Source organism: Eurosta solidaginis, chromosome 1, assembly GCF_040869045.1.
Source record: "Eurosta solidaginis isolate ZX-2024a chromosome 1, ASM4086904v1, whole genome shotgun sequence".
Taxonomy (NCBI): Eukaryota; Metazoa; Arthropoda; class Insecta; order Diptera; family Tephritidae; genus Eurosta; species Eurosta solidaginis.
Genome location: NC_090319.1, coordinates 331,033,735 through 331,058,392, shown reverse-complemented (window position 1 = coordinate 331,058,392; position 24,658 = coordinate 331,033,735). Strand labels below are relative to the sequence as shown.

Sequence of the window (24,658 nt, the reverse complement as noted above, 5' to 3'; positions counted from 1 at the left end):
TAATTTTCGATATCGAAAAAGTGGGCGTGGTCATAGTCGGATTTCGCCCATTTTGTATACCAAGATAAAGTGAGTTCAGATAAGTGCGTGAACTAAGTTTAGTAAAGATATATCGATTTCTCAAGTTATCGTGTTAACGGCCGAGCAGAAGGACAGACGGTCGACTATATATAAAAACTGGGCGTGGTTTCAACCGATTTCGCCGATTTTCACAGAAAATAGTTATCGTCATAGAATCTATGCCCCTCCTAATAAATTTCACAACGATCGGTAAACTTTTGTTCGACTTATGGCATTAAAAATATTCTAGACGAATTAAATGAAAAAGGGCGGAGGCACGCCCATTTTGAAATTTTCTTTTATATTTGTATTTTGTTGCACCATATCATTACTGCAGTTGAATGTTGACATAATTTACTTATATACTGTAAAAACATTCAATTTTCTGTTAAAATTTGACTTTAAAAAAAATTTTTTTAAAGTGGGCGTGTTCGTCATCTGATTTTGCAAATTTTTATTTAGCTCACATATAGTAATAGGAGTAACATTCCTGCCGAATTTCATCATAATATCTTCAACGACTGCCAAATTACAGCTTGCAAAACTTCTAAATTACCTTCTTTTAAAAGTGGGCGGTGCCACATCCATTGTCCAAAATTTTACTAATTTTCTATTTTTTAAACCGTACTTTTTCTGTTTTTCGAAATTTTCGATATAGAAAAAGTGGCCGTGATTGTAGTCCGATTTCGTTCATTTTAAATAGCGATCTGAGACGAGCTCCCAAGAACCTACATACCAAATTTCATCAATATACCCCAAAATTTACTCAAGTTATCGTGTTTACGGACGGACGGACATGGCTTTATGAATTTTTTTTTTCGCCCAGATCATTTTGATATATAGAAGTCTATACCTATCTCGATTAGTTTATGCCGTTACGGATTACCGCTATGCGAACAAAGTTAATATACTCTGTGAGCTCTGCTCAGCTGAGTATAACAAGGCACGTTGTTACGTAACAGGCTTTGTTGGTTGTAAAATCTTTGAACATTGTTTTGTTAGATTTATATGAAGTAATAAACTACAAACAAAAAAAATTAAATAATTGAAACAAAATAACATTAAATTAAATTAAATAAATTAAAAAAAATCAAATAAAATAAAACAAAGCAAAGTTAAAAAAGATAAAATTAAATAAAATTAAATTCAATTATATAGAATCGATTTTTATTCGATGAGTTATACGTTTATGAGGGAAAAGTTCTGAATTTATCATCGAAAGATTTTCAATATGTTAACAATATGTTATCGATTTTTTATAGGACTGTCACCAATTCCTTATCGGAATGTTATCGAAAAGAAATCGATTGGTTATCAAAAAATGTATTTAAAAGGATATCAATTTGTTTTAGGATTTTGGAATGGTTATCGGGCTGGTACCAATTTGTTATCGGCGTGTTATGGTTAAAAATTATCGATTTCTTAGCTGAGTGTTATCAGTTTATTATCGGCATATTATTGATTTGTTAACGTCGACTCATCGGCTTGTTATGATACAGACATGTTTATAGGTTCACCTGGGGTGGCTTTCCGTAATTCGATATCCATCAAAAACGAGTATAAAATAATCGTTTTCGCTTTCCGTAACACAAATTGTTGACGCGCCGTATCGAACGTTCGATACCAAATTAGGTGCCGAATTGCCTTTTTGAAAGTTATAATTTTATGCTTTGGTGATTATTTAGGGAATGATTTTGTCATCAGAGATTAAGAAACAAAGGTTATTTATAAAAGAAAATATTTTGGTAGCTCTAAAAAGCTTTCTAAACACTCTTTGAAATCTGCAAACGAAAGAGATCATACCAAGATACGGGAACTAAAATGGCATCATCGAGCGTTCGATAGCGACTTGAAGTATCGAATCAACGAGTGTGGACTGTCGAATTACGGAAAGCCTCACCTGTTCGTTTACATATCGAATTTCACGAGTTCTTGGTACCTACTCACGCCTTTTTTTTTGTAACTGTCTAATGTACACACACAAATAAATAAAAAAGATGCATGCATCTTCTCGACTAAGCGCGGTATTAGCTTTGATTTAATTTGTTTTAACAACACTTCAGTATGATTTGATGTGTTGATCAGTTTAGATCGTTAATTCCGCGAATTAGAGGCTAATAAAATAAATTCATAGTTTTTAAATTACATACATACTTAAATACGTAAAATGATAATGAAATATGAGTTTATTTTCATATTTATGATATTTACAATAAATATTGTACAATTTGTTGCTGCTGATGGCATGATTGAAGTTTTTGGTTGGAAGCAAATGGATTTTTATAATCATGGAGAATTATCACCGGATCGCAATCGAGATAGTGCCAGCGGTAGTCTAGTTGGTGGTGGAAAAAATAATCGACCAATTCGTAAGTGAGAGAAAATTAAAATTAATAACAAGGCAGTTATGTATTTATATATGTATATTAACCAGGGAGGAAACTGTTATTCCTTCCGATAGAACTAGCTAAACTCGGACAAAAAAAAAATTTATTTCGGATAAGCCGTTTCTTTGTTATCAAGCCGGCCTTTAATTTTGGCCTTAAAAAATAAAAGTCCGGACTTTACTTTTATTTCCGGACTTTCATTTTTAAAAGTCCGAGTTTAACTAGATCTATCGGGCTCAAAAAATAAAAATATAGATTTTACTTTTAGATGTGGACTTTTATGGAAAAAGTAAGAAAAATAAAAAGGATGCATGATTCGACCTGAGAACACAAACATTTTCACCTAGGACAATTTTTTGATCCACACTTTTCCGACTCCGAAAAAAATTAATTATTATTTTCCGTCCCTGATATTAACATAAACATATAATATAATAAGAAGAGAGAGGATTCAAGTCGAGCTTCTCTTCCAATTTGAAGCGTGCTACTTTCAGTGGTTTCCTAAATCTTTAAGACGACTCCGAAGGGCATATGCAAGGAAGGCAGATAAATTTTCGATTAAAATCTTTGCAGCGTAGAAATACACTGCAGTGGGTGCCAAACCATTACCGCCGATTTAGGAAGACGTTGTTCTAATTATTATGATATTTCTTTCCCCGGCACTTGAACTTAGAACCCTCGGGTGGCACGCACACGACTTCAATGCAGCAGTCATAAATAGGTATGAATGCTTATATATGTATAAGACGAGCCGGACCCGTGCGCATTTTGCGCAACCAATATAAAAGTCTCTTATCACATACCGACAGAAATCAGAAGTTCAATCAATCAATTAAAACTTACAGCAGCTTGCGCTGCCATCTGGCGTATGGGTGCAACTGCCGGTAATGCAGTGCAAATATTCACAATAGTGCCATAGTACAAATAGATTTTTTTGTGTGCTAAACAAAATCACTACGACCAAATTAGCCCAAAGCTCGCTAATAGCCCGAATCTCCATCTTTACAACCAAAACTTTATTTATAGATTTGGATTCCAAATAAGAGCGAAAAAGGGACCCGTACAAAAAAACAGCAATTAGAAATAATATATGATATATATTATATGATTTATAAAAATCTTTCAAACACGTTTTCGGACGATAAACATCGCGTTTACAGTTCACTTCAACGGTTGTATTCAATCAAGGTCCTATCCGGTCAAGGAGTAAAAAACTATCATAAATAAATTATTATCCCATTTTTTGATTGTTGTAAGTTTGACATACACGTGCGTACTGATATACATTAGGGTGCTTTACAAAAAAATTTAAGGCGAAAAGCCAAACACCTCTTGGTTGGCTATGACATGATTATGGGTAGGGCGTTATGGTCTGTCTATTTAATACGGATATGGATAGGCAAGTATGTCAGGGCCTTCAACAAGATCGAAAAATTATAGTCCATAAATCGCAAATAATTTAGCATTTAATGCCGCGTTTTTCAGTGTTAAATTTGACTAGACCCTTGCCGATAACATAAAATTTTGCTGCTCATTTCAGCTTAAGCGGCCGATGTAGCAGGGTTAAACTCTAGTGAGCTTTAACTGGAGTTTAAACTCGCACTGAAAAACCTGGTATTAGAATTCTCAAATTTTTTCGAATTGTACCGAAAGCGTCTCTGTGCAAGCGCTTTCTCAGTAAACTGGTTGAAAGTAAATATAGGCTGAAGGCGTGTTTTTCTAAGTATCTGAAATTTCACCATGTGGACTTTAAAGCATATATATTAAATAAGTAAAAGTATATTAAGAAAAATCACAAAGTATGGTAGGGATGACATGAGGATGAGGAAACTAAAAGCTTTATAAAAAAGTACACCCTAATGGAAAAATATGCACACAATTACAAAAACTTCAAAGATTATTATAGATTAGTTATGGGAATTAGACCGAAATTATTTTGAAAATTAATATTTATTTAAATTATTAATATGAAGTGATGCACTTTTGTCGGCCTTAGTGGGGGAGGAGAACCATTTTAAAGAGAATGTAATTATTACAGATTAAACGAGTTTATGTATGCAATATGCTGATTAAAGGGCCAATTAATGGTGACTTATAACCATTAAACCATAACGAGATAAAACAGCTGATCTAACCTACCTTATGGAAATCAATGTAATCGATTAATGGTGCCATACCGTAACGCTAACGCCATAACCATATCATAGCCAACCAATTGGTTTTTGGTTTCTTGCCATATCCATAACCTAAAAATATTTGAGTTGGTGAAATTAATAGCTTTTTGTAGATTTTATTCATTATTTTGGATACGTTATGACTAAGAGACTTACTTTTTGTGGAATATGTTTGTAATTTTTTACTTTTTCTTCATTTTTATGAAATTTTCACGATTTTTGGTTAAGACATAGATTTCCATAAGATAGGTTCGATCAGCTGTTTTATCTGGTTATTGTTTTATGGTTATAAGTCACCATTAATTATATACAAACATCAAAGATTGAAACACAAGAGGCACGAAATGTCGACGCAAATTTCAGCACAGATATCATCGCAGATCTCTGCGCAACTGGAAGAGCAAGAAGGACGTATTTCCTCGAAGTTGGAGGAGCAGGATACAAAAATTTTACAACTCGAGGATAACATCGATGCCGAGATTGAAACATTGAGAAGTCGTATACAGGAGTTGCAACTAAATCGCCCAGCAGTTTCACCAAGTAATTCAAAGGTAAAAACTCCATCCTTTGACGGCTCTGTTCCTTTCCAGGTATTTAAGCTGCAATTTGAGAAGATGTCAGCAGTGAACAACTGGAATGCGGATGATGAAGTTGCTGCACTGTTCATGGCATTGAAAGGGCCTGCAGCTGAGATCTTACAAACCATTCCAGAGGACGAACGGAACTGTTATAAAGCATTGATGGGCGCGCTAGAGAGACGATACGGAACTGAGCATAGGAGACAGATATAGCAAATGGAGTTACTGAACCGCTTCCAGAGGAAACATTGCAAGAGTTTGCGTCTGATGTTGAAAGGTTGGCACATTTAGCGAATGCGGACGCACCGTGGAATACACCGAAAGGGTAAAACTCCAGAGCTTTATAAATGGCACACGGGACGTGGAAACGAAGCGAGCGACATACGCAAACCCAAAACCTACATTCACAGAAACGGTATCACATGCTCTGATTCAGGAAACAGCTTCGCTTCTGTGTAAGTGAGTTTTCAAAGCACGCCGTGTGGAAGTAGAATAGCCAGAGTGGGTAGACGCAATATTGGGGGCGCTGAAAGGATCGCAAAAGCGGAGTGAAAGAGTTATCATTGCGATCTTGGTCCTCGTAGTTCCAACTTGGCTGGTCGTAAACGTAAAGCTGGAGGAGATAAGCAAGAGCGAGTCAGATGTAAAGAACGAAAAATTGCCCCAGCTATTGAATGTTCTGTGATATCTATCTCGCAAATTGGAAGAAACTCGAGCAGTCTTACCGTGAAAGGAAATGTGGATGGCAAGGAGCGTATACTGACTGTAGATGCGGGCGCATCTCATTCCTCTTAATCCGATCTGATTTGGCCAACAGGAGAGTAAAGCCATTACCTGGAGCAAGGTTGCGTACGGTCACTGGAGAGTAAAGCCATTACCTGGAGCAAGGTTGCGTACGGTCACTGGCGAGTATAACCAAGTCCGGAGAGAAGTGATCTGTGAAGTCTTAATTGGGAACGTCATGGTTCTACACAAATTCGTTGTGGCGGAGATTGTTGATGAAGTCATATTGGGAGTGGATTTCTTGGTTGACCATGACATCAAGATCGATATCCAGAGAAGGGTGATGCGTTATGAGAACCAGGATGTGCCACTTAACTTCAGTTTGGAAAAAGGGTTCCGCAGTAATCGAGTGCTGATGAAAGAGATTCGACAAAAACCACAAAAGTCAAAGGCAGCAGATCGGGCAAGGGTTGATGGAACGAATGGGCGAAACAAATCAAAACCGAAGGTACCTGCGAGAAAAACACTGGCATTGATAAACCCTAATGCACGCACTAAAACGACTGAAAGAATTTTCCAGAAAAAATGCAAGGGTGGTTTCAAGCCAGCGCGCACTACTGTTGTGAAACGTTAAGACGATACTGATGATGCAAAGCCAATCCGTCAAGCGCAAGCTCTACGAAGTAGTTCATTGTTCAAACAACAGAGTGTGAGGGAACGGCCCAGGGTAATGGGTAGTAAAATGAAGCGCAGGTACGACAAGGAAAATAATTCGGAAGGAGATTTAGTATTGCTATGCAACCCCCACCGGCGGAAAGAGGATCAGTGATGTCATCTGCCGCATACAAACAATTGGGAAACCACGAAATAGAAGGGTCGTTCATTTAGAGAGGCTAGCAGCGGTTAGATCGAGAGATTTGTCTGATCGGGACGATCAGACTTAGGTGGAGGGCAGTGTGACGAATATTAGTGACACTAAGTGATACTCACATCACTAGTCTGATGCTAAGTAAATGAAGCCACAACAACAATAAAGCAGGCAGTCACTTGTATCTACATAAACGAATCAATCATTATGTCTACACATATGTACGTACACGCAGCGGAGAAGAGACGGACAAACACATGCATATATCTTATCTGAGATGCTCCCAAAACTAGGCAATTATCTGTGGAAGTATCACTCACATATACACGCGCATATGAGAAGCTATACACGTGCATCTGTAGTTATAATTTTATAGCAGTAACTAAGTAAATTCTAGAACCGCCTAGAAGTATGGAACGAGGAAATCGAAGAGTATAAAAGAGCGCAATCTGAGCAATCAGGGATGAGTTTGATTTAAGCACGCTATCTGTCGAGAAGTAGTAGTATTGTGAAGTACTTGAATAAAGGCCGTTTTGCATTATTGAATAGTGGAGTTATTTATTCAACAGTTTAGTGATTCGAACGTTAGCAGAAGGTTGTAAATAAGAGGAATTGCAGTAAATTCGTTACAATATTTTGTTTTTGTACAGATGAGCCAACCATATAGTTGAACCATGTCCCAAATTTAAAAATCTGTACGGGTTGCTTTTACGAAGTAAGGAAAACGGGGAATAGTTCTATCCATTTCAGCGAAAATTGTAGTAGAAAGGTACCTTTAATAGTATATTAGTAGTGATAATAAATTTGTAAATGACCACAGGTTTCGGGGGAAATAATTAATTTTCTTTCAGAATTTGTTTGAAGAATGCCGTACGTCAGAATTTTATTCAAAAATACTTACTTACTTACTTAATTGGCGCTAAAATAAATGTAAGGCGCGATAACCTCCGAAGAGATCTAAGGCCGAGCTTCTCTTCCAATTTGCGTCGTGCTCCTCTTGATTTTTCCCTACAAATTGGCCGGACGGGACCTACATGTTTTATGCCGACTCCGAACGGCATCTGCAAGGCAGATGAGTTTTCACTGAGAGCTTTTCATGGCAGAAATACAATCGGAGCGCTTGCCAGACACTGCCGAGGGGCGACCCCGCTTAGAAAAATTTTCTTCTAATTGAAAAATCTTATTTCTAAAATTTTGATGTTGCTTTGCCCGGGAGTTGAACCCAGGGCATACGGCGTGATAGGCGGAGCACGCTCCCATCACACCATGGTGGCCGCCATTCAAAAATACACTATCTCAAAATTTGCTTCAAAAACTCCCTATCTGAGCATAAGTTAAATGCATTTTGACATAAGAGGGAGCTAATGAAAAGCATTCTGAGATAAGGGGTTCTTCGACCTAACTCTAATATAGGTCGTTTTTGTGACAAATCTTGAGATAAGTTTTTTTTTTTTTTTTTTTAAATATTTTGAGATAAGACTATTTCGAACTGGCAGCCAACATGAGGTGATAGTCTTCTCAGCAGCCGTAATGAAATCTATAAATCTTATAAATTAAAGTCGCTAAATGCCATGTATGCACATAACTTGACAGAGAATGCTCCGATTTTAAAACGGTTTTTTGCTTTTGAAAGCTTATCTACGTAAGATGGTACAGTTAATATAATTTGAAGATATATATTATAAGGGCGTGGCAAATTGCCAAAATGTAGTAAAAAATCATAAAATTTTTGTTTACACAGCTATAACTCATAAACGGATGGATGGATTTAAAAACTTATACTTTTCAGTAAAACTTTGAAATCTTTACCTTCGATCTGCATCAAAAAAAATACTTGATTCCTTTCTTATATCAGCCAAATTGTTTAAACAAAAGTAACAGTTTTACCAAAAAATTCGTGCGTGTGATTGTTCGGTGTCAACTGTTCGCGCTAATTACTTTTGAGTTAAGCGCCAAATACACGACACGAACATTTTCGCGAACATTCCGCAATCTTGTTCGCAGCTTTGGCCATACACCATACGAACTTTTGGCCGAACATTAGTTCTCATTCAGAAATTTTTTATTGTCCATTTTACTTTTCCGCGCACGTCTGTTCCGTTCAGAAATTACTACGATTATGAGCTATTTCGCCATACACGCACGAACATTTGCGCGAACTGGCAAACACCACCATACACGACAGAAAAGGTCGCAGAAACATGGCATAACGGGAATGTTCGCGGATGACTAGGGTCTCGAGATATAGGGTGACTAGGGTCTCGAGATATAGGCCTAAACGTGGAACCGGATACCCCTAGAATGTGTGTGTAATATGGATATCAAATGAAAGCTGTTGCTCAGAGCTTTAAAGTAATTTTCATTGTGATATTCGATTTAGTCGCATCAACCTGGCAAAACTGATAAATATGCATGCGAAGCCGAAAAAAAGCATGAATTGATAATACCCACATACCTATTTACATACGTCCTATTCGATTTGTCTGAAATTTGGTATATAAATTTGCCTATATTAGTATTTACGATCCTTTTTTCGGGGAAGTAGACCAGAGACGGGCTGGGAATGCGATTAGGACTAGAATTGGGACTGAGAATCGGAGTGGGACTGGAACTCGGAATGGGACTGGAACAAAATACATACCACCCTCTGGGACTGGCAATAAGGGATGAAGAAGAATGGGAAAAACTTGAGAGAAGAGAAAAGAGGGAAGGATAAGGAGACTGAGAAAGAGATATAGAGAGACGAAAATAGAGATAGATGAAGCGAAAAAGACGGAGGGAGGAGTGAATAAAATGATTAAGAAGAAGTGAAGAGGGGAGGGCAGAGTTAGAGAGAAAAAGCTTATTAAAATGTGCGAAAAAGACGGAGGGAGGAGTGAATAAAATGATTAAGAAGAAGTGAAGAGGGGAGGGCAGAGTTAGAGAGAAAAAGCTTATTAAAATGTATGCAGGTAGACCAAATTTAGGGCAGAACAATGTCTGCCGGGTCTGCTAGTGTCAAATAAAAATAAAAGAAAATGGCACATTGTCTTAGAACTTTATATTCCGGCCTTGACTTTGAACTAAGAGTTAAGCTTTTGTGCGGTCCTGCTACACATGAGTGTTCATCTTTTTATTCTTGAATTTCGGAAACCTCTTTTCCGTTAAGTATTCGTGGAAGCGTTCCGGATAAACCGTTAAATTAGAATACTCGGAACACGTTCGTTTGATACTACCTCACGAGGTCCGAAAATTCCACGTAAGTATATATAATATAATATTTCAAATATAAACCGATTCCTCAAATTTTTAAATGGAGATGAATGTTCCGAACATACGGAATGAAAAAGTTAACACGCTCAATGAGTACATTTCGTTATGGCATCTCCATCATTTAATTATGAAATTTTTACGTGAATCGATTTACTAGTCCAGTTTTTGGCGTGAACGATGAATTTCGAATCGGTTTAGGTTTCGTATGTACATAGGTTTACGAAAGTGTACGATTCCTTGGTGACCGTACTTTACATAAATTTACCTATGTTCGGCCAGATCATGGCATAGTTATAAATTCATCATAAAATTAAAATAAATGTTTTAAGCAATTATGCAGTTCAGTACTTATCGGGTATTTGTAAACTGATTTCTTCCTATTTCTACTACTATTATTTTTCGAAAACAACACAGTTAATGGATGTCAATTCAAAATTTGTGATCGATTTCTTAATATTGTGACGAATATTAGTGATGATACTCACATCACTAATCTGATACTCAGTAAATAAAGCCACAACAACAATAAAGCAAGCTTGTATGTACGTAAACAAATTAACCATTATGTCTATGCATATGTCCATACAAGCAACGGAGAGCAACGCACAAACACATGCATATATCTGAAATACTCCCAAAAGTAGGCAATCATCGGTGGAAGTATCACTCGCATATACACGCGCATATGGCTATGCGAGAAGCTATAATCGTGCATCTGTAGTTATAGCTGATGAGTTTATAGCTGATAAACAAGTAGTAAATTCTAAAAGATAGAAACGCCTAGAAGTATGCGAACGAGACATCACAGAGTATAAAAGGAGTTAAAGCTGAGTAATCAGTAATCAGTTTGATTTAAGCAAGCTATTGCTTGTGAAGTATCAGTGTTATTGTGAAGTACTTTAATAAAGGCCGTTTTGCATTATTGAATATTAGAGTTATTTATTAAACAGTTTAGCGATACGAACGTTAGTAGAAGGTTGTAAATAAGAGGAATTGCACTAAATTCGTTACAATATTAAAGGTATATGTATCATAACGAACCAATGAGTCATCCTTAACAAATCGATAACATGCCGATATCAAAGCTAAGAAATCGATGACTTTTCGATAGCGAATCGATAAATTTTTGATAACAAAAGCGATAACTTTTCCGTAACATGCCGATACCAAATATATAAGTCTCCATAAAAAAATTGATCATTGTGAATGATGACTAAGTGTGATATCTTATCTGTCAACTGCCTGACAGAATGTTCAATATGGCTTCTTTTTAGCGTTTTGACAGGGTGTTCAATATGGCGGCGCCTATCTTCAGCGGGTGATAGAAAGAGATACAGAATGAGACAGCGATAATCAATTACAAATCAGGTGATCCAATCACTTTGGAATTTTGACGTCTACGCAGAAGATATCACACTTTGTTATCATTCACAATGAAATTGATATCATTCTTGTAATATGTCCATAACTTTTCGATAATCTGGCTGTGATTACATGCCAATAGCAAAAATTCGGCTCGAAATGAAGATTTTTTTACAATACTTACTAAAACTAACTTGATAGGAGTTAAAAATCAACATCCTGCATTCCGATGGAAGCTCTTATACCTCGAGTCTATAAAAGGGCGTGATGTGCCGTAAGCGTACAAATGTTGCTGTAGGCCAAGTTCTATGACGATCGTTAGTGTGGGGGTTGCACTGCAGGGGCAGCGAGATACCTTTATTGCTAGGAAAAAGTAGGCAAATCAGTCGGTGTGGCTATCTTTAAATCACCGGTTTCTGAAGGGGCTGAGGATCTTTTTTTTTTTTAGAAAATTACCATCCAGTTAGGCCTAGGGGTACGTGATTTCCAACGCCTTGCAAGATTGTGCAGACTGAGTAGTCCAAGAAGTTTACCCTTCACTTGGAGCTGAAGGCCACAGTCGTCAAAATTGTACCCGGGATCTACGGTGGATCAGAACATACCCGCGACAGCACATAAATTACAGACCTCTAGATGGTCCTCCTATTCGGTCTACTTATGTTGTTCTATCAATCTCATTATTTACATTGTGGTTACTAATTCGAATAAATCTGAATTTAAAATATATATAAATAAACATACTTGATAACGCCTTTTTGGCTGGGACGGCAACCTAAGCAAAAATAAGTAGTAGCTCTCTTACGATTATTGGTAGGTGAGCCTACGAAGAAAAGTTAAAATTTTAGAGACGTGAAGCAGTATTGGGGTTGTTGTATTACCGATAAAGACACTCCCCGAAGGCTTTGTGGAGTGTTATCGATGTTAGTGGTCCTTCGCCAGATACAGATCCGGTACTTTTCGTTAACAAAGCACCATTAAAGTACTAGCCCGACCATCTCGGAAACGATTTATATGACCATATTAAACCTTATAGGCCATACTGCCCTCCCCACCCCCTAGTTCCATGAGGAACTTGGGATCGCCAGAGCCTCGGCTGTTAATGAAACAGGATTCGCCACGGGTAGGTGAGGTTGACAATTGGGTTGGAGAAGCTATATATTGCGCTGGCAACCCGTTAAGAGGGTTGCGCTACACAACCCCTTGAATCAATTTGGTATTTTAGTCGCCTCTTACGACCGGCATACATACCGCGGGTATATTCTAATCCCCCTAACCCGCTGGATAACGTCACGTCGTTTCTGACGTGAAGCATGAGATGGTTGTTCGAGAGGAGGTTTAAAGCTTGAGACTACTGGGATAGTGTTACTTCTGATCCCAAAGACTAGATATCCTACATCCTTTTATTCATATTGCTGAATTCTTAATTGCCGGGTTTCTTCATTTTTCTTACGGAGATGACTTTTTAAATTCCTGGGAGTCGCGGCCTCTTCAATTAGATGTATGTTGCGATGCCCAGGTTTCTGGGTATTCAGGTTCAGTAATAGAGCTTCATCAGCTTATTGCTTGCACTTGCGCGATGGTCATGGGCATGGTAAAATTATTGAAAAACAAGTAAAGCAGTCTAAGTTCGGGTGAAACCGAACATTACATACCCAGCTGTACACTTGAAATGCTGTTGTTGTTTGATTTGTGTGCTTAATAGTGTTACAAAGGCTGCGCAATAATACATATACATATGGTTCTATTCTGAACTAATTTTTCTTCGAGTTATGGCTCCCGAAACATTGAAAATTACTTAGACAAAAAAGGGGCGGTGCCATGCCCATTTTTTTTAATTTTAAGTTTTTCCTATTTATTGTTATAAATCCACTTGGGAAATGAAATACCATTGATATAAAGCTCTTTTTTGCTAAGATATAGCTTATTTTATTGGTCCACCACCCTTTTAAAAATCTATATATATAAAAATGAATTGCTGTTCGTTAGTCTCGCTAAAACTCGAGAACGGCTGAACGGATTTATCTTATCTTGGTCTTGAATTATTCGTGGAGGTCTAGGGAAGGTTTAAAAGGTGAGAAAAATTCTAATACTTGCCGGGAAAATACTCAAAACAGCATATTTCCTCGAGATATAGGCCAAAACGTGGACCCGGGTACCCCTAGAGTGTGTTTATAGAATATGGATATCATATGAAAGCTGTTGATGAGTGCTTTAGTAGAGGGTAATCTTCATACCCCTGGGTGACTAGGGTCTCGAGATATAGGCCAAAACGTGGACCCGGGTACCAATAGGGTGTGTTTATAGAATATGGATATCAAATAAAAGCTGTTGGTGAGTGCTTTAGTAGAGGGTAATTTTCATACCCCTGGGTGAATAGGGTCCCGAGATATAGGCCAAAACGTGGACCCGGGTACCCCTAGAATATGCATATCAAATGAAAGCTCTTGATGAGTGCTTTAGTAGAGGGTAATTTTCATACCCCTGGGTGACTCGGGTCTCGAGATATAGGCCAAAACGTGGACCTGGGTACCCCTAGAATGTGTGTATAGAATATGGCCATCAGATGAAAGCTGTTGACGAGTGCTTTAGTAGGGGGTAATTTTCATACCCCTGGGTGACTAGGGTCTCGAGCTATAGGCCAAAAAGTGGACCCGGGTACCCCTAGAATCTGTTTATAGAATATTGATATCAGATTAAAGCTGTTGATGAGTGCTTTAGTAGAGGGTAATTCTCATACCCCTGGGTAACTAGGGTCTCGAGATATAGGCCAAAACGTGGACCCCGGTACCCCTAGAATGTGTTTATAGAATGTGGATATCAAATGAAAGCTGTTGATGAGTGCTTTATTAGAGAGTAATTTTCATATCCCTGGGTGACTAGGGTCTCGAGATATAGGCCAAAAAGTGGACCCGGGTACCCCTAGAATCTGTTTATAGAATATTGATATCAGATTAAAGCTGTTGATGAGTGCTTTAGTGGAGGGTAATTTTCATACCCTTGGGTGACTAGGGTCTCGAGCTATATGCCAAAAAGTGGACCCGGGTACACCTAGAATGTGTTTATAGAATATTGATATCGAATGAAAGCTGTTGATGAGAGCTTTAGTAGAGGGTAATTTTCATACCCCTAGGTGACTAGGGTCTCGAGATATAGGCGAAAACGAGGACCCGGGTACCCCTAAAATGTGTTTATAAAATGTGGATATCAAATGTAAGCTGTTGATGAGTGCTTTATTAGAGGGTAATTTTCATACCCCTGGGTGACTATGGTCTCGGGATATAGGCCAAAATGTGGTCAGACGGAAAAAGCTTATTAAAATGTATGCAGATTGGCCAAATTTAGGGCAGGACAACGTCTGCCGGGTCTTCTAGTCTTTTATATAAAAGTGGGCATCGTCCTTAACCGATTTCGTTAATTTTTCTTCAAAGCATTCCTTATAGTAAAGGCAACCTCTCTGCCGAATTTTGTTACGATAGGTGTAACGATTTTGGATTTATGATTAATAATATTTGTAAAATTGATTTTATCACAAATGGGCGGTGCCACGCCTATTTAAAAAAAAAAATTCACGTCAAATTTCAACATTCTAGGTGTATTATTTACTAAATAATCAGGTTTTTGTGTTTTCCAAAATGTTATATATATAAAAAGTGGGCCTTCGTTATCATCCGATTTCGCTCATTTTCAATACCAATCTATTCTGGGTCCGGACGGACGGACATGGCTCAATCAAATTTTTTTCGATACTGATGATTGTGATATATGGAAGTCTAAATCTATTTCGATTCCTTTATACCTGTACAACCAACCGTTCTCCAATCAAAGTTATAATACCCTGTGTACAAGTACAGCTGGGTATAATAAGGGGCGTGGCACCTCCCATACAAATCAAAGCTCTAATATAATAATATTAATACACTTTCAGGGAAGTGTACAATTGGATAGAGATAGGGAAATGAAAAGGATGGGGAGAGGAAGAGCTAGAGTAGCCACAGTTATAGCTAAAATAGTTTTTCTTTAAGCGTACCAATTTCTGGCATTTTATATGTTTTATCTTACCTTTATATCCTTCTTAAGCTGGACAAATTTTCTTTCCTGATCAACTACATACCTTAGCCAATCAAAATCAGAAGATCAAACGTGCTGTTGATGGTGGTTTGACATCACGAGATGACCCTAAAATAATGGTTGAGCAGCGTTTAAATAATGAAGCCGATAATGTCACGTACATTCCATACAACAATATACCAATGGGAGCAACCCATTACAAGGGACGCTTATTTATAACAATGCCGCGACGACGTATCGGAATACCGTCCACATTAAATTATATCGACTTGCAAAAAGATGGCAAGCAATATAGCCCTAAATTACATGCTTATCCAGATTTCGAAACAAATTATTTGAATGTGAGTTAAATCTAGTATTGAATTTTATTTTATTCATATATAAAATTATCCAACTATCATAGCCCAATTTTCAACCGAATCCGAAACGCATCATATCAGTTTATCGCACTTCTGTGGATGCATGCAAACGTCTGTGGTTCATTGATACGGGCATGCTAGAATATCCCAGTGAGTATCTAAAATAAAAATAAAATAATTTCTATGTCCAACAGTTATGCATTTTTCTTATTCCCCCAATAGATAATCGCATGCAAGTCCAGCGTCCAGCTATATGGGTGGTCGATTTGTCGAATGATCGTGTTTTGCTTCGGTACGAAATTTCCGAGAGCATTGTTGATACGGGACGCGGTCTGGCCAGCATTACTGTAGATGTATATGAGCGGCAATGCAATGAGGCTTTTGCCTATATACCCGATTTGGTGAATCGACAATTATATGTTTTCAGGTAAAAAAAAAAAACAACAACAAGAAGGAAAGGAGTAACAGTTCAGGCATTTAATAGACCATTTGTGTGCTCTTACTTCGCCTTATTTGATTGGCTCTTAGCCTTCTAAATTATAATCTCACACACTAATTCACTCCAGGATATTAGCGGCCACAAAAGGAAGTCAGGAACTTCTGCTACCCCCAGCGGGTTAGGAGGTTAGAATATACCCGCGGTAGGTATGCCTGTCATAAGAGGCGACTAAAATACCAACAAGATTGAAAGGGTTGTGTAGCGCAAAATATAGCTTCTCCAACCCAATTGTCACAACCCTATACCGTGGCGAATCCTATTTCATTTACAGCCGAGGCTCTGGCGAACCCGAACTCCTCATGAATCTAGGGGGTGGGAGGGCGGAATGGCCTAGAAGGTCGCATGTGGTCATACCAAATCGTTCCCGGAACATACCGGATCTGCATTCGGCAAAGGACCATCAACATCGATAACACTCCCCAAGGCCTTCGGGGGTCAGGGGGTTAGAATATACCCGCGGTAGGTATGCCTGTCGTAAGAGGCGACTAAAATACCAAACAGATTCAAAGGGTTGTGTAGCGCAACCCTTTCAAGGTGTCGCCAGCGCAATATATAGCTTCTCCAAACCCAATTGTCAACCTCACCTTTCCGTGGCGGATCCTGTTCATTAACAGCCGAGGCCCTGGCGACCCCAATCTCCTCATGGAACTTGGGGGTGAGGAGGGAGGGATGGCCTTAAAGTTTAATGTGACCATACAAACCGTACCCGAGATGGTCGGGCTAGTACCTTAATGGCGCTGTGTTACCGGAGCGTACCGGATCTGTAGCCGGCAAAGGACCATCACATCGATATAACTCCCCAAAGCCTTTGGGGAGAAACCTTATCGCTACAACCACAACAACAGCCTTCGGGGAGTGTCCGTATCACAACAACAACAACAGGAACTTCAGCTTCTATTTTTCAATTAAGGGTTTTGATGGTTTTAACCATTCCCATAACATCATAAACACTGGGTTTTAGTTCGTTTGCACTTAGCCGATGGTTATCATTAAATTTTCTTCGATACTCGCCGTCGCCAATGTATAGAGGTCCATAAATTTTTCGAGTAGAGTTTGTCTCATATACTCCAAGGGCATTCCCAACTCTCGACTATGGTTCCGAGGCATACTCAGGACAGGGATGATAAGATATTTATATAGAGATGTTTTTGTTTGCGCTGGTTTGTTAGTTTTCAGTAGCTAATTCCCCGAGTCTTTCTTTGATGACAGCAAGTACTTCGTCCAGTCCTCGTTTATCCAAACCATAGAGAGAGAGCTGTAGTGGAATTCACTAACTTATAACGATGCGATTTGTCGAGATTTTAATTAACGATTTTGTTGCTTGCCTTATCGATTGTACTATTCACTAACTTAGTTTTAACGACTCGAAATAAATGGCATTTAAATTTCGTTTTAATAGTAGAAAGGTGGCAGCACAGCTTAACGAAACCTAAAAAATGTGAAAAGAACAAAAGGGGTACCAAAAATAAATAAATTCCGTATACTAACTGCTTTCAAAAGCCATTATTGTGCAAATTTTTACATATTTTAACAAAAGATAAGTAAATGCGGTATTAATTTCTTTTTTTCTCTGTGGATATCGCAATTATTCTTGTACACCCCTTCATAAAGTTGAGCAATAATATCATGAGCCAAGTCTGGGGTTAGTCGGTACAGCTTTCGAAACTCCGTTGGATTCAAGTGGTATGGGTTATCTACTTCTCTAAGAAGGTGTCTGTCCACGGGCGATGGACTTAGTAATTCTTCATACTGTGATAAAACGTACGCCAAGTACACAAATGGCTTTTGATTTCCTTTTTTAACTAAAATTTCTAGAAATGTTAATTTCGTGATTTTTAACGCGGCCCATTTACTTGCCGTATATTTAACAACGCAGCTGATCGTCGATAAACGAATATCGATACAAAATAGTTACTGAATAACGAAATCGTTATAGTTATCGATTCGCAAATAAAGCGATGGCAAATGTCGTTAAAAAAGTTAGTGAATTCCACTACTGAAGGCGCAATATTATGGGCATATGCCAGCTAATGCACGCTTTTATAATCGATTTTACCTTCGCGGTTTAGATCTGGTGTTAAAATTATCTTCTCCAGCACCAGGTTGAAGAAATTGCACGATAGGTATTGGCCCTGACTGAAATTTTGTTTGCTTTTGAATGGGTCGAGAGAGTACTTCCTTATGTAGCTGATGGTGTTGCTCAACGTCTCTTGGAAAGCCTCACAAGCTAGGAATCTCAGTTTCCTGTTGTTGAAGTCGGTAAAAATATATTTTTCTTAATTATTTACTTATTAGGTCTGATGCTGCACTAAATAGGTCCAATCAGTTCATGGCATTCGGGCTTTGGTTTTTTGTAAAATACATCAGTTAGAGCACTATATGCGATATTAAGTAGGCTGATTCCTCGGCAATTAGCATGGTTTGCGGGATCGCCTTTCAAGAATTGGTTATCAGTTTGCTCATCTCCCTTGCAATCTAGCAATGAGGAAACGAGGAAACTGCGTCCTTCAACTAAGTATTCTCTGTACGTTGGAAGCTGAACCTTCTTGGAAACCTTCTGTCATCGGCTGTATTTTTTGGTAGATTTTTCGAGCATTATTTCTATCAGCCATCTGAAGCTCCTCCTATTCACACCGTCCGTTACATTTATTTTTTCTGAACAGGCGTCTGTTCTCATCGTAGTAGCGCTCCCACTTACAGCGCGTTGTTGCGACCATACGCATCGTGATCCTACATGCAGGGTCCTTTCTGTAGATTAAATTTTCTGTTCCTCATCTTACTAGTTATTTCTCAAACTGCTCGGATATATCGTTAGATGTCGTAGCTTTCAGCAATTACCTAGCGAGGTATTTGTCCGAAGGTACAGAGGCATAACTGGCGACTTTACCACGAACGAACTAGCCAGAAGGGCAACGAATCTATTTGAAATTGAGGAAAGACGCGTACCCTTATTTGTGTACCCATAAGCATAAGCTAGGACTGACTTTCAATTAATAGATATTGACAGATGGGAACAGGAACCCAGAACATAACTGTCATCTGTGTAACGGCTGTCTATCTGTCTGATGGTTTGACTTATAATGGTACACTATCTAAATGGTATATACAGGAAACGAATGGGACTCCTCCTAAATGATTTCCTAATATACACTTAGAATGAAAAGAAAATTTTCATTGATTTCTATTAACTGACATATTGTTGTACAGGCGTTGTATGGAAAATAATCAAGAAGCAATCAGCTGTTGGGATAACAACACCTGGTACTGAATTCGCCTTGACGCATACCCAAAAAAATAAATTTCGAATCTGCGAAATTTCATGTTTTTGACTTTTTTCGACTTCGATTTTCAAGGTTTTTTTCATGACCTACTAAAAAAAATTTTCAAATATATATTATATTATATATATCTATATATATAAAAATGAATTGCTGTTCATTAGTCTCGCTAAAACTCGAGAACGGCTGAACGGATTTATCTTATCTTGGTCTTGAATTATTCGTGGAGGTCTAGGGAAGGTTTAAAAGGTGAGAAAAATTCTAATACTTGCCGGGAAAATACTCAAAACAGCATATTTCCTCGAGATATAGGCCAAAACGTGGACCCGGGTACCCCTAGAGTGTGTTTATAGAATATGGATATCATATGAAAGCTGTTGATGAGTGCTTTAGTAGAGGGTAATTTTCATACCCCTGGGTGACTAGGGTCTCGAGATATAGGCCAAAACGTGGACCCGGGTACCAATAGGGTGTGTTTATAGAATATGGATATCAAATAAAAGCTGTTGGTGAGTGCTTTAGTAGAGGGTAATTTTCATACCCCTGGGTGACTAGGGTCCCGAGATATAGGCCAAAACGTGGACCCGGGTACCCCTAGAATATGCATATCAAATGAAAGCTCTTGATGAGTGCTTTAGTAGAGGGTAATTTTCATACCCCTGGGTGACTCGGGTCTCGAGATATAGGCCAAAACGTGGACCTGGGTACCCCTAGAATGTGTGTATAGAATATGGCTATTAGATGAAAGCTGTTGACGAGTGCTTTAGTAGGGGGTAATTTTCATACCCCTGGGTCTCGAGCTATAGGCCAAAAAGTGGACCCGGGTACCCCTAGAATCTGTTTATAGAATATTGATATCAGATTAAAGCTGTTGATGAGTGCTTTAGTAGAGGGTAATTCTCATACCCCTGGGTAACTAGGGTCTCGAGATATAGGCCAAAACGTGGACCCCGGTACCCCTAGAATGTGGATATCAAATGAAAGCTGTTGATGAGTGATTTATTAGAGGGTAATTTTCATATCCCTGGGTGACTAGGGTCTCGAGATATAGGCCAAAAAGTGGACCCGGGTACCCCTAGAATCTGTTTATAGAATATTGATGTCAGATTAAAGCTGTTGATGAGTGCTTTAGTAGAGGGTAATTTTCATACCCTTGGGTGACTAGGGTCTCGAGCTATATACCAAAAAGTGGACCCGGGTACACCTAGAATGTGTTTATAGAATATTGATATCGAATGAAAGCTGTTGATGAGAGCTTTAGTAGAGGGTAATTTTCATACCCCTGGGTGACTAGGGTCTCGAGATATAGGCGAAAACGAGGACCCGGGTACCCCTAAAATGTGTTTATAAAATGTGGATATCAAATGTAAGCTGTTGATGAGTGCTTTATTAGAGGGTAATTTTCATACCCCTGGGTGACTATGGTCTCGGGATATAGGCCAAAATGTGGTCAGACGGAAAAAGCTTATTAAAATGTATGCAGATTGGCCAAATTTAGGGCAGGACAACGTCTGCCGGGTCTTCTAGTATATTATATATATATTTTTTTTTTCAAAAAACTGTTATCGCCTATGTTTTTAGCGGACATTTTTTGGTCGGTCAGGGTATACATGAAAATTTTACAATCAAATGAAATTTTTTTAGTAGGTCATGAAAAAAATCATAAAAATCAAAGTCGAAAAAAAGCAAAAAAATGAAATTTCGCAGGCTCGAAAATTCTTTTCTTTTGATATGCGTAGTGGAAATTTTTTTCCTGAGCCCAAATCCTATCGAAAAATCGATGGCGCGATATCGGTTAACTTTCGTCCATACAAATCGACCCACCCTAATGCACATGCTTAGCAGGCGACGCTCTGGCGCCGCAAGTTCATGGAACTATGGGCGTGAGGTAGGATGGCTTAGAAGGATCAATGTGGTCACATGAAATCGTTCTCGAGATGGTCGGGGTAGTTCCTTTATGGTGATTGTTACCGGAACGTACCCTACCTATAGCTGGAGACATTGGTGCTTTATCGGCAACCGTATCGGTAACCTTTTAACAGCTGATTCGACCAACCTTATGAGAATCAATGCAATCGATTATTGGTGCCGCTAAGGTCGTAACCGTATCGTAGCCAACCAATTGGGTTTTGGTTTACCGTCGTAACGATAAACAGCTGATTACGTTAGGGATACGGATACAGCGATACGACATACGGCACCAATGACTCCGGCTTATGACCTTCGGCCAGGGATGCACCTTAACGTTAAGCTAATCGTTTATCAAAAGATTTCCACCGTTTCCGTTGAAACACTTCGAAATATTATCGATAAAGTAATTATCAAGATAAATTGTATCTCGTTTTTAACCGAAACGAAAAGCTTTCGTTAACGTTAAAAACGTTAACAAAACCGTGATACTTTATGTTTGAATTGTGCTGGCAATGCTATAGCCATGGTGAAGCCGTAAGGTGGTAACAACGAGCGGACATACACACACAAACTCCATGTAATTTGTTTGTGTAATTCGTTGGTGGTAATGTCAAAAATACTCTGAGAAATGTTCGTACTGTCAAAATTCATGAGAAAAGTTGCAATCAGCTCGGCTAATGCTTTCACCTTTAATGACTCCGCCATCAATCAGCTTTGCCAGCATAGTTTGAAATTAATAATCAACATAAACGATTTGATTTCGTTGGGATATGGCAGAAAACGAAACAAAATCATTTCGTTAATTTGGCGTTTTTAACGTTAATAAACGAAACGAAATGACTTTGTTTCGTTTATTAACGTTAATTATCGTAACGAAATGATATCGGTTCGTTGGTTAAGCATGCCTGCCTTCGGCAGTGTCTTTATTGCTACAACAACGATTTTGATGTCGTGGCGGGGCATTACTAAAAGCGAATAAAAGAATATTTTTAATGCGTTCCACACTACGTCGCTAGCGATTTATTGAAGCGATTCTGAGAACGCCAGACTTATTGACGTAGTCTCTGCACTAAAGGTGCACGTTCATTTCAGTGTGGACGAATCTGTGAGACATTAATCCAAACCTATCATTCTTTCTCATTTTCAGCCTAAAAAATAATCGCATCTGGAGTTTTAGTCATAATTATTTCAATTTTGATCCACTTGCTGGCGATTTACAAATCGGCGGACAAACATTCCGTTGGGATGATGGCATATTCTCTGTAACACTCGGTCCATACGCCGATGATGGTTATCGTTCGGTTTATTTCCATCCTATGGCTAGTAATACTGAATTTGTTGTCGATAGTAGTGTACTGCAAAATGAATCAAATGCGGCGCGAGACGATCATGGTAACGATTTTCGACCATTGGGTAGCCGTGGTGCAAATCGTCAATCGACAATGCATCAATACGATCCACGTACGGGCGTTATTTTTTATGCTGAAATACAACGAAACGGGGTAGGCTGTTGGAATACAAATAAACCATTTTCATCTCAAAATCATGGTAGTGTGGTACAAGATGCTCAACGTATGATATACCCCAGTGATTTGACGGTGAGTATATAGTGACATTTCTTGTGATATATGTGTGAAATTTTAAATAATATGGCATTCAACTTTTTTGTTTTATAGATTGATGAAGATGGCAATATGTGGGTAATGTCGAATTCTATGCCAATTTTTATTTATTCATCTTTGGATACAAATGTGGTAAACTTCCGTGTGTGGAAGCAAAATGTTTTTGAAGCTGCAAAGAATACGATTTGTGCACCACACTGGGCTAGACGGTCATAATTTATATTTCAAATAAAAAATTATTTGAATGCAGTTAGAAAATCTGAAATGCTTTTGAAATAAATTGTGGAGTATTTGCAAAAGTTCAATTCGAAGAAGCTTAGCGACACTATTCAAGCACACAGTTTTGGGAGGCTTTTCGATGTTATTGGATAGATATTCAGCCCAATTCTAAACAAAAATTCCGTGCGAGTTTTTTCTCTTCTCCCATTCCTCGTATTCTAAATAAAAATTCCTTGTGAGTTTTTTCACTTCTCCCTTTCCTCTTATTCTGAACAATGTTATGGGAGGAAAGTAGGTATTACTCATCCTTATCGCGAGTTTTCTTCTCACCCGAAAATATTCACAGTTTTTGTTCACCCTATCGCAGAGGGTGATGTAACAATTTTTCGGGTTTGAACAAGATTTCGCATTATGGGCAACTATTTGTTCGGGCGAAATGAACAGCGGGGAAACCCAAATGTATTCACTTATCTTTTACAAGCGAACGGAAGAAAAACGAAGTGTAAGTACCATTTTTTTTTTTAATATTGATATTCTTATAATTATATGTACTTTATTATTAGGAGTAAATCAATAAATAATGCGCAATCAGAAATGCAAAATCCCGACATTGCAAGAGGGTTTACGAAAGAGAATCGGGAAAAAGTGGCGGACTTCTGGAAGCAGCTAAGTTTATGTTAAATAGCCTTGGTCCACCTGTTAAGAGTGAAGCTTCTATTTTTTATGACAGCATATCTTTTTCTAGGTATGGAATGGCCAAAAAAGATATGTACGGAAGGCGTCCAAAAATGGTTTTTAATGCGGCGAAGGGGACAGAAGGCGGGCCCAACAAAACACAAAAACTTTTGACTGCAGAAGAGGCAATATACCAACTGCTGGATTTGAAATATTCAGTTGAAAGTATTGAAGACTCGAATAGCTACGGAGTTCCTTCTTAAAATGCCAAAACTAGTTCCTGTGCAGTTTGACGTTGTTCTTCTGAAGTCGGCCAAGTTATCCATTGTGGACAAATCAACGGTTCAAAAATGTTCAGTACCTCTGAAAGCACCTCACTGAAACAAGATTGGCGGAAAAACGAAGACATGCGCTCAACTTTACAATTGGTGTAACTTAAAATTTTTGCTTCAATGGTGGCAAGGAGTTGGTAAGAATATCTAGCAAATATTTGAATGCCGGATTATTTAACCTGTACTATTGCCGAAACCTAATTGGAAAAAGTTAATTTGTTATTCAAAAGTGCTGAAAATAGTAATTTTTAAATTACAGTGAATGACTTAGCGTCAAAGAGTTAGAACTGT

The 24,658-nt window shown here is 38.3% G+C and overlaps 2 protein-coding genes across 3 annotated transcripts in view; one reads left to right on the top strand and one right to left on the bottom strand.

Moving 5' to 3' along the window:
* Positions 1-2,118: 2,118 nt before the first annotated feature.
* On the top strand, positions 2,119-23,455 carry LOC137237862 (L-dopachrome tautomerase yellow-f2-like). 2 transcript variants are annotated; one of them, XM_067762168.1, is made up of 6 exons: positions 2,119-2,429; positions 15,521-15,813; positions 15,876-15,981; positions 16,054-16,258; positions 22,667-23,117; positions 23,196-23,455. In XM_067762168.1, exons 1-6 carry the CDS (start codon positions 2,228-2,230, stop codon positions 23,355-23,357), a joined length of 1,419 nt encoding a protein of 472 aa, XP_067618269.1. In that variant the 5' UTR covers positions 2,119-2,227; the 3' UTR covers positions 23,358-23,455. The 2 variants fall into 2 exon arrangements, with proteins under 2 accessions (XP_067618269.1, XP_067618268.1); XM_067762167.1 differs by having other exon boundaries at positions 15,482-15,813.
* LOC137237861 (mucin-2) overlaps positions 4,576-24,658 on the bottom strand; it is a 197,040-nt gene continuing 176,957 nt past the window's right edge. The window contains exon 9 of the mRNA XM_067762166.1: positions 4,576-4,693. Within this exon, the coding sequence (XP_067618267.1) occupies positions 4,649-4,693 (45 nt within the window). The 3' untranslated portion in view covers positions 4,576-4,648. The remainder of the gene's footprint in view (positions 4,694-24,658) is intronic.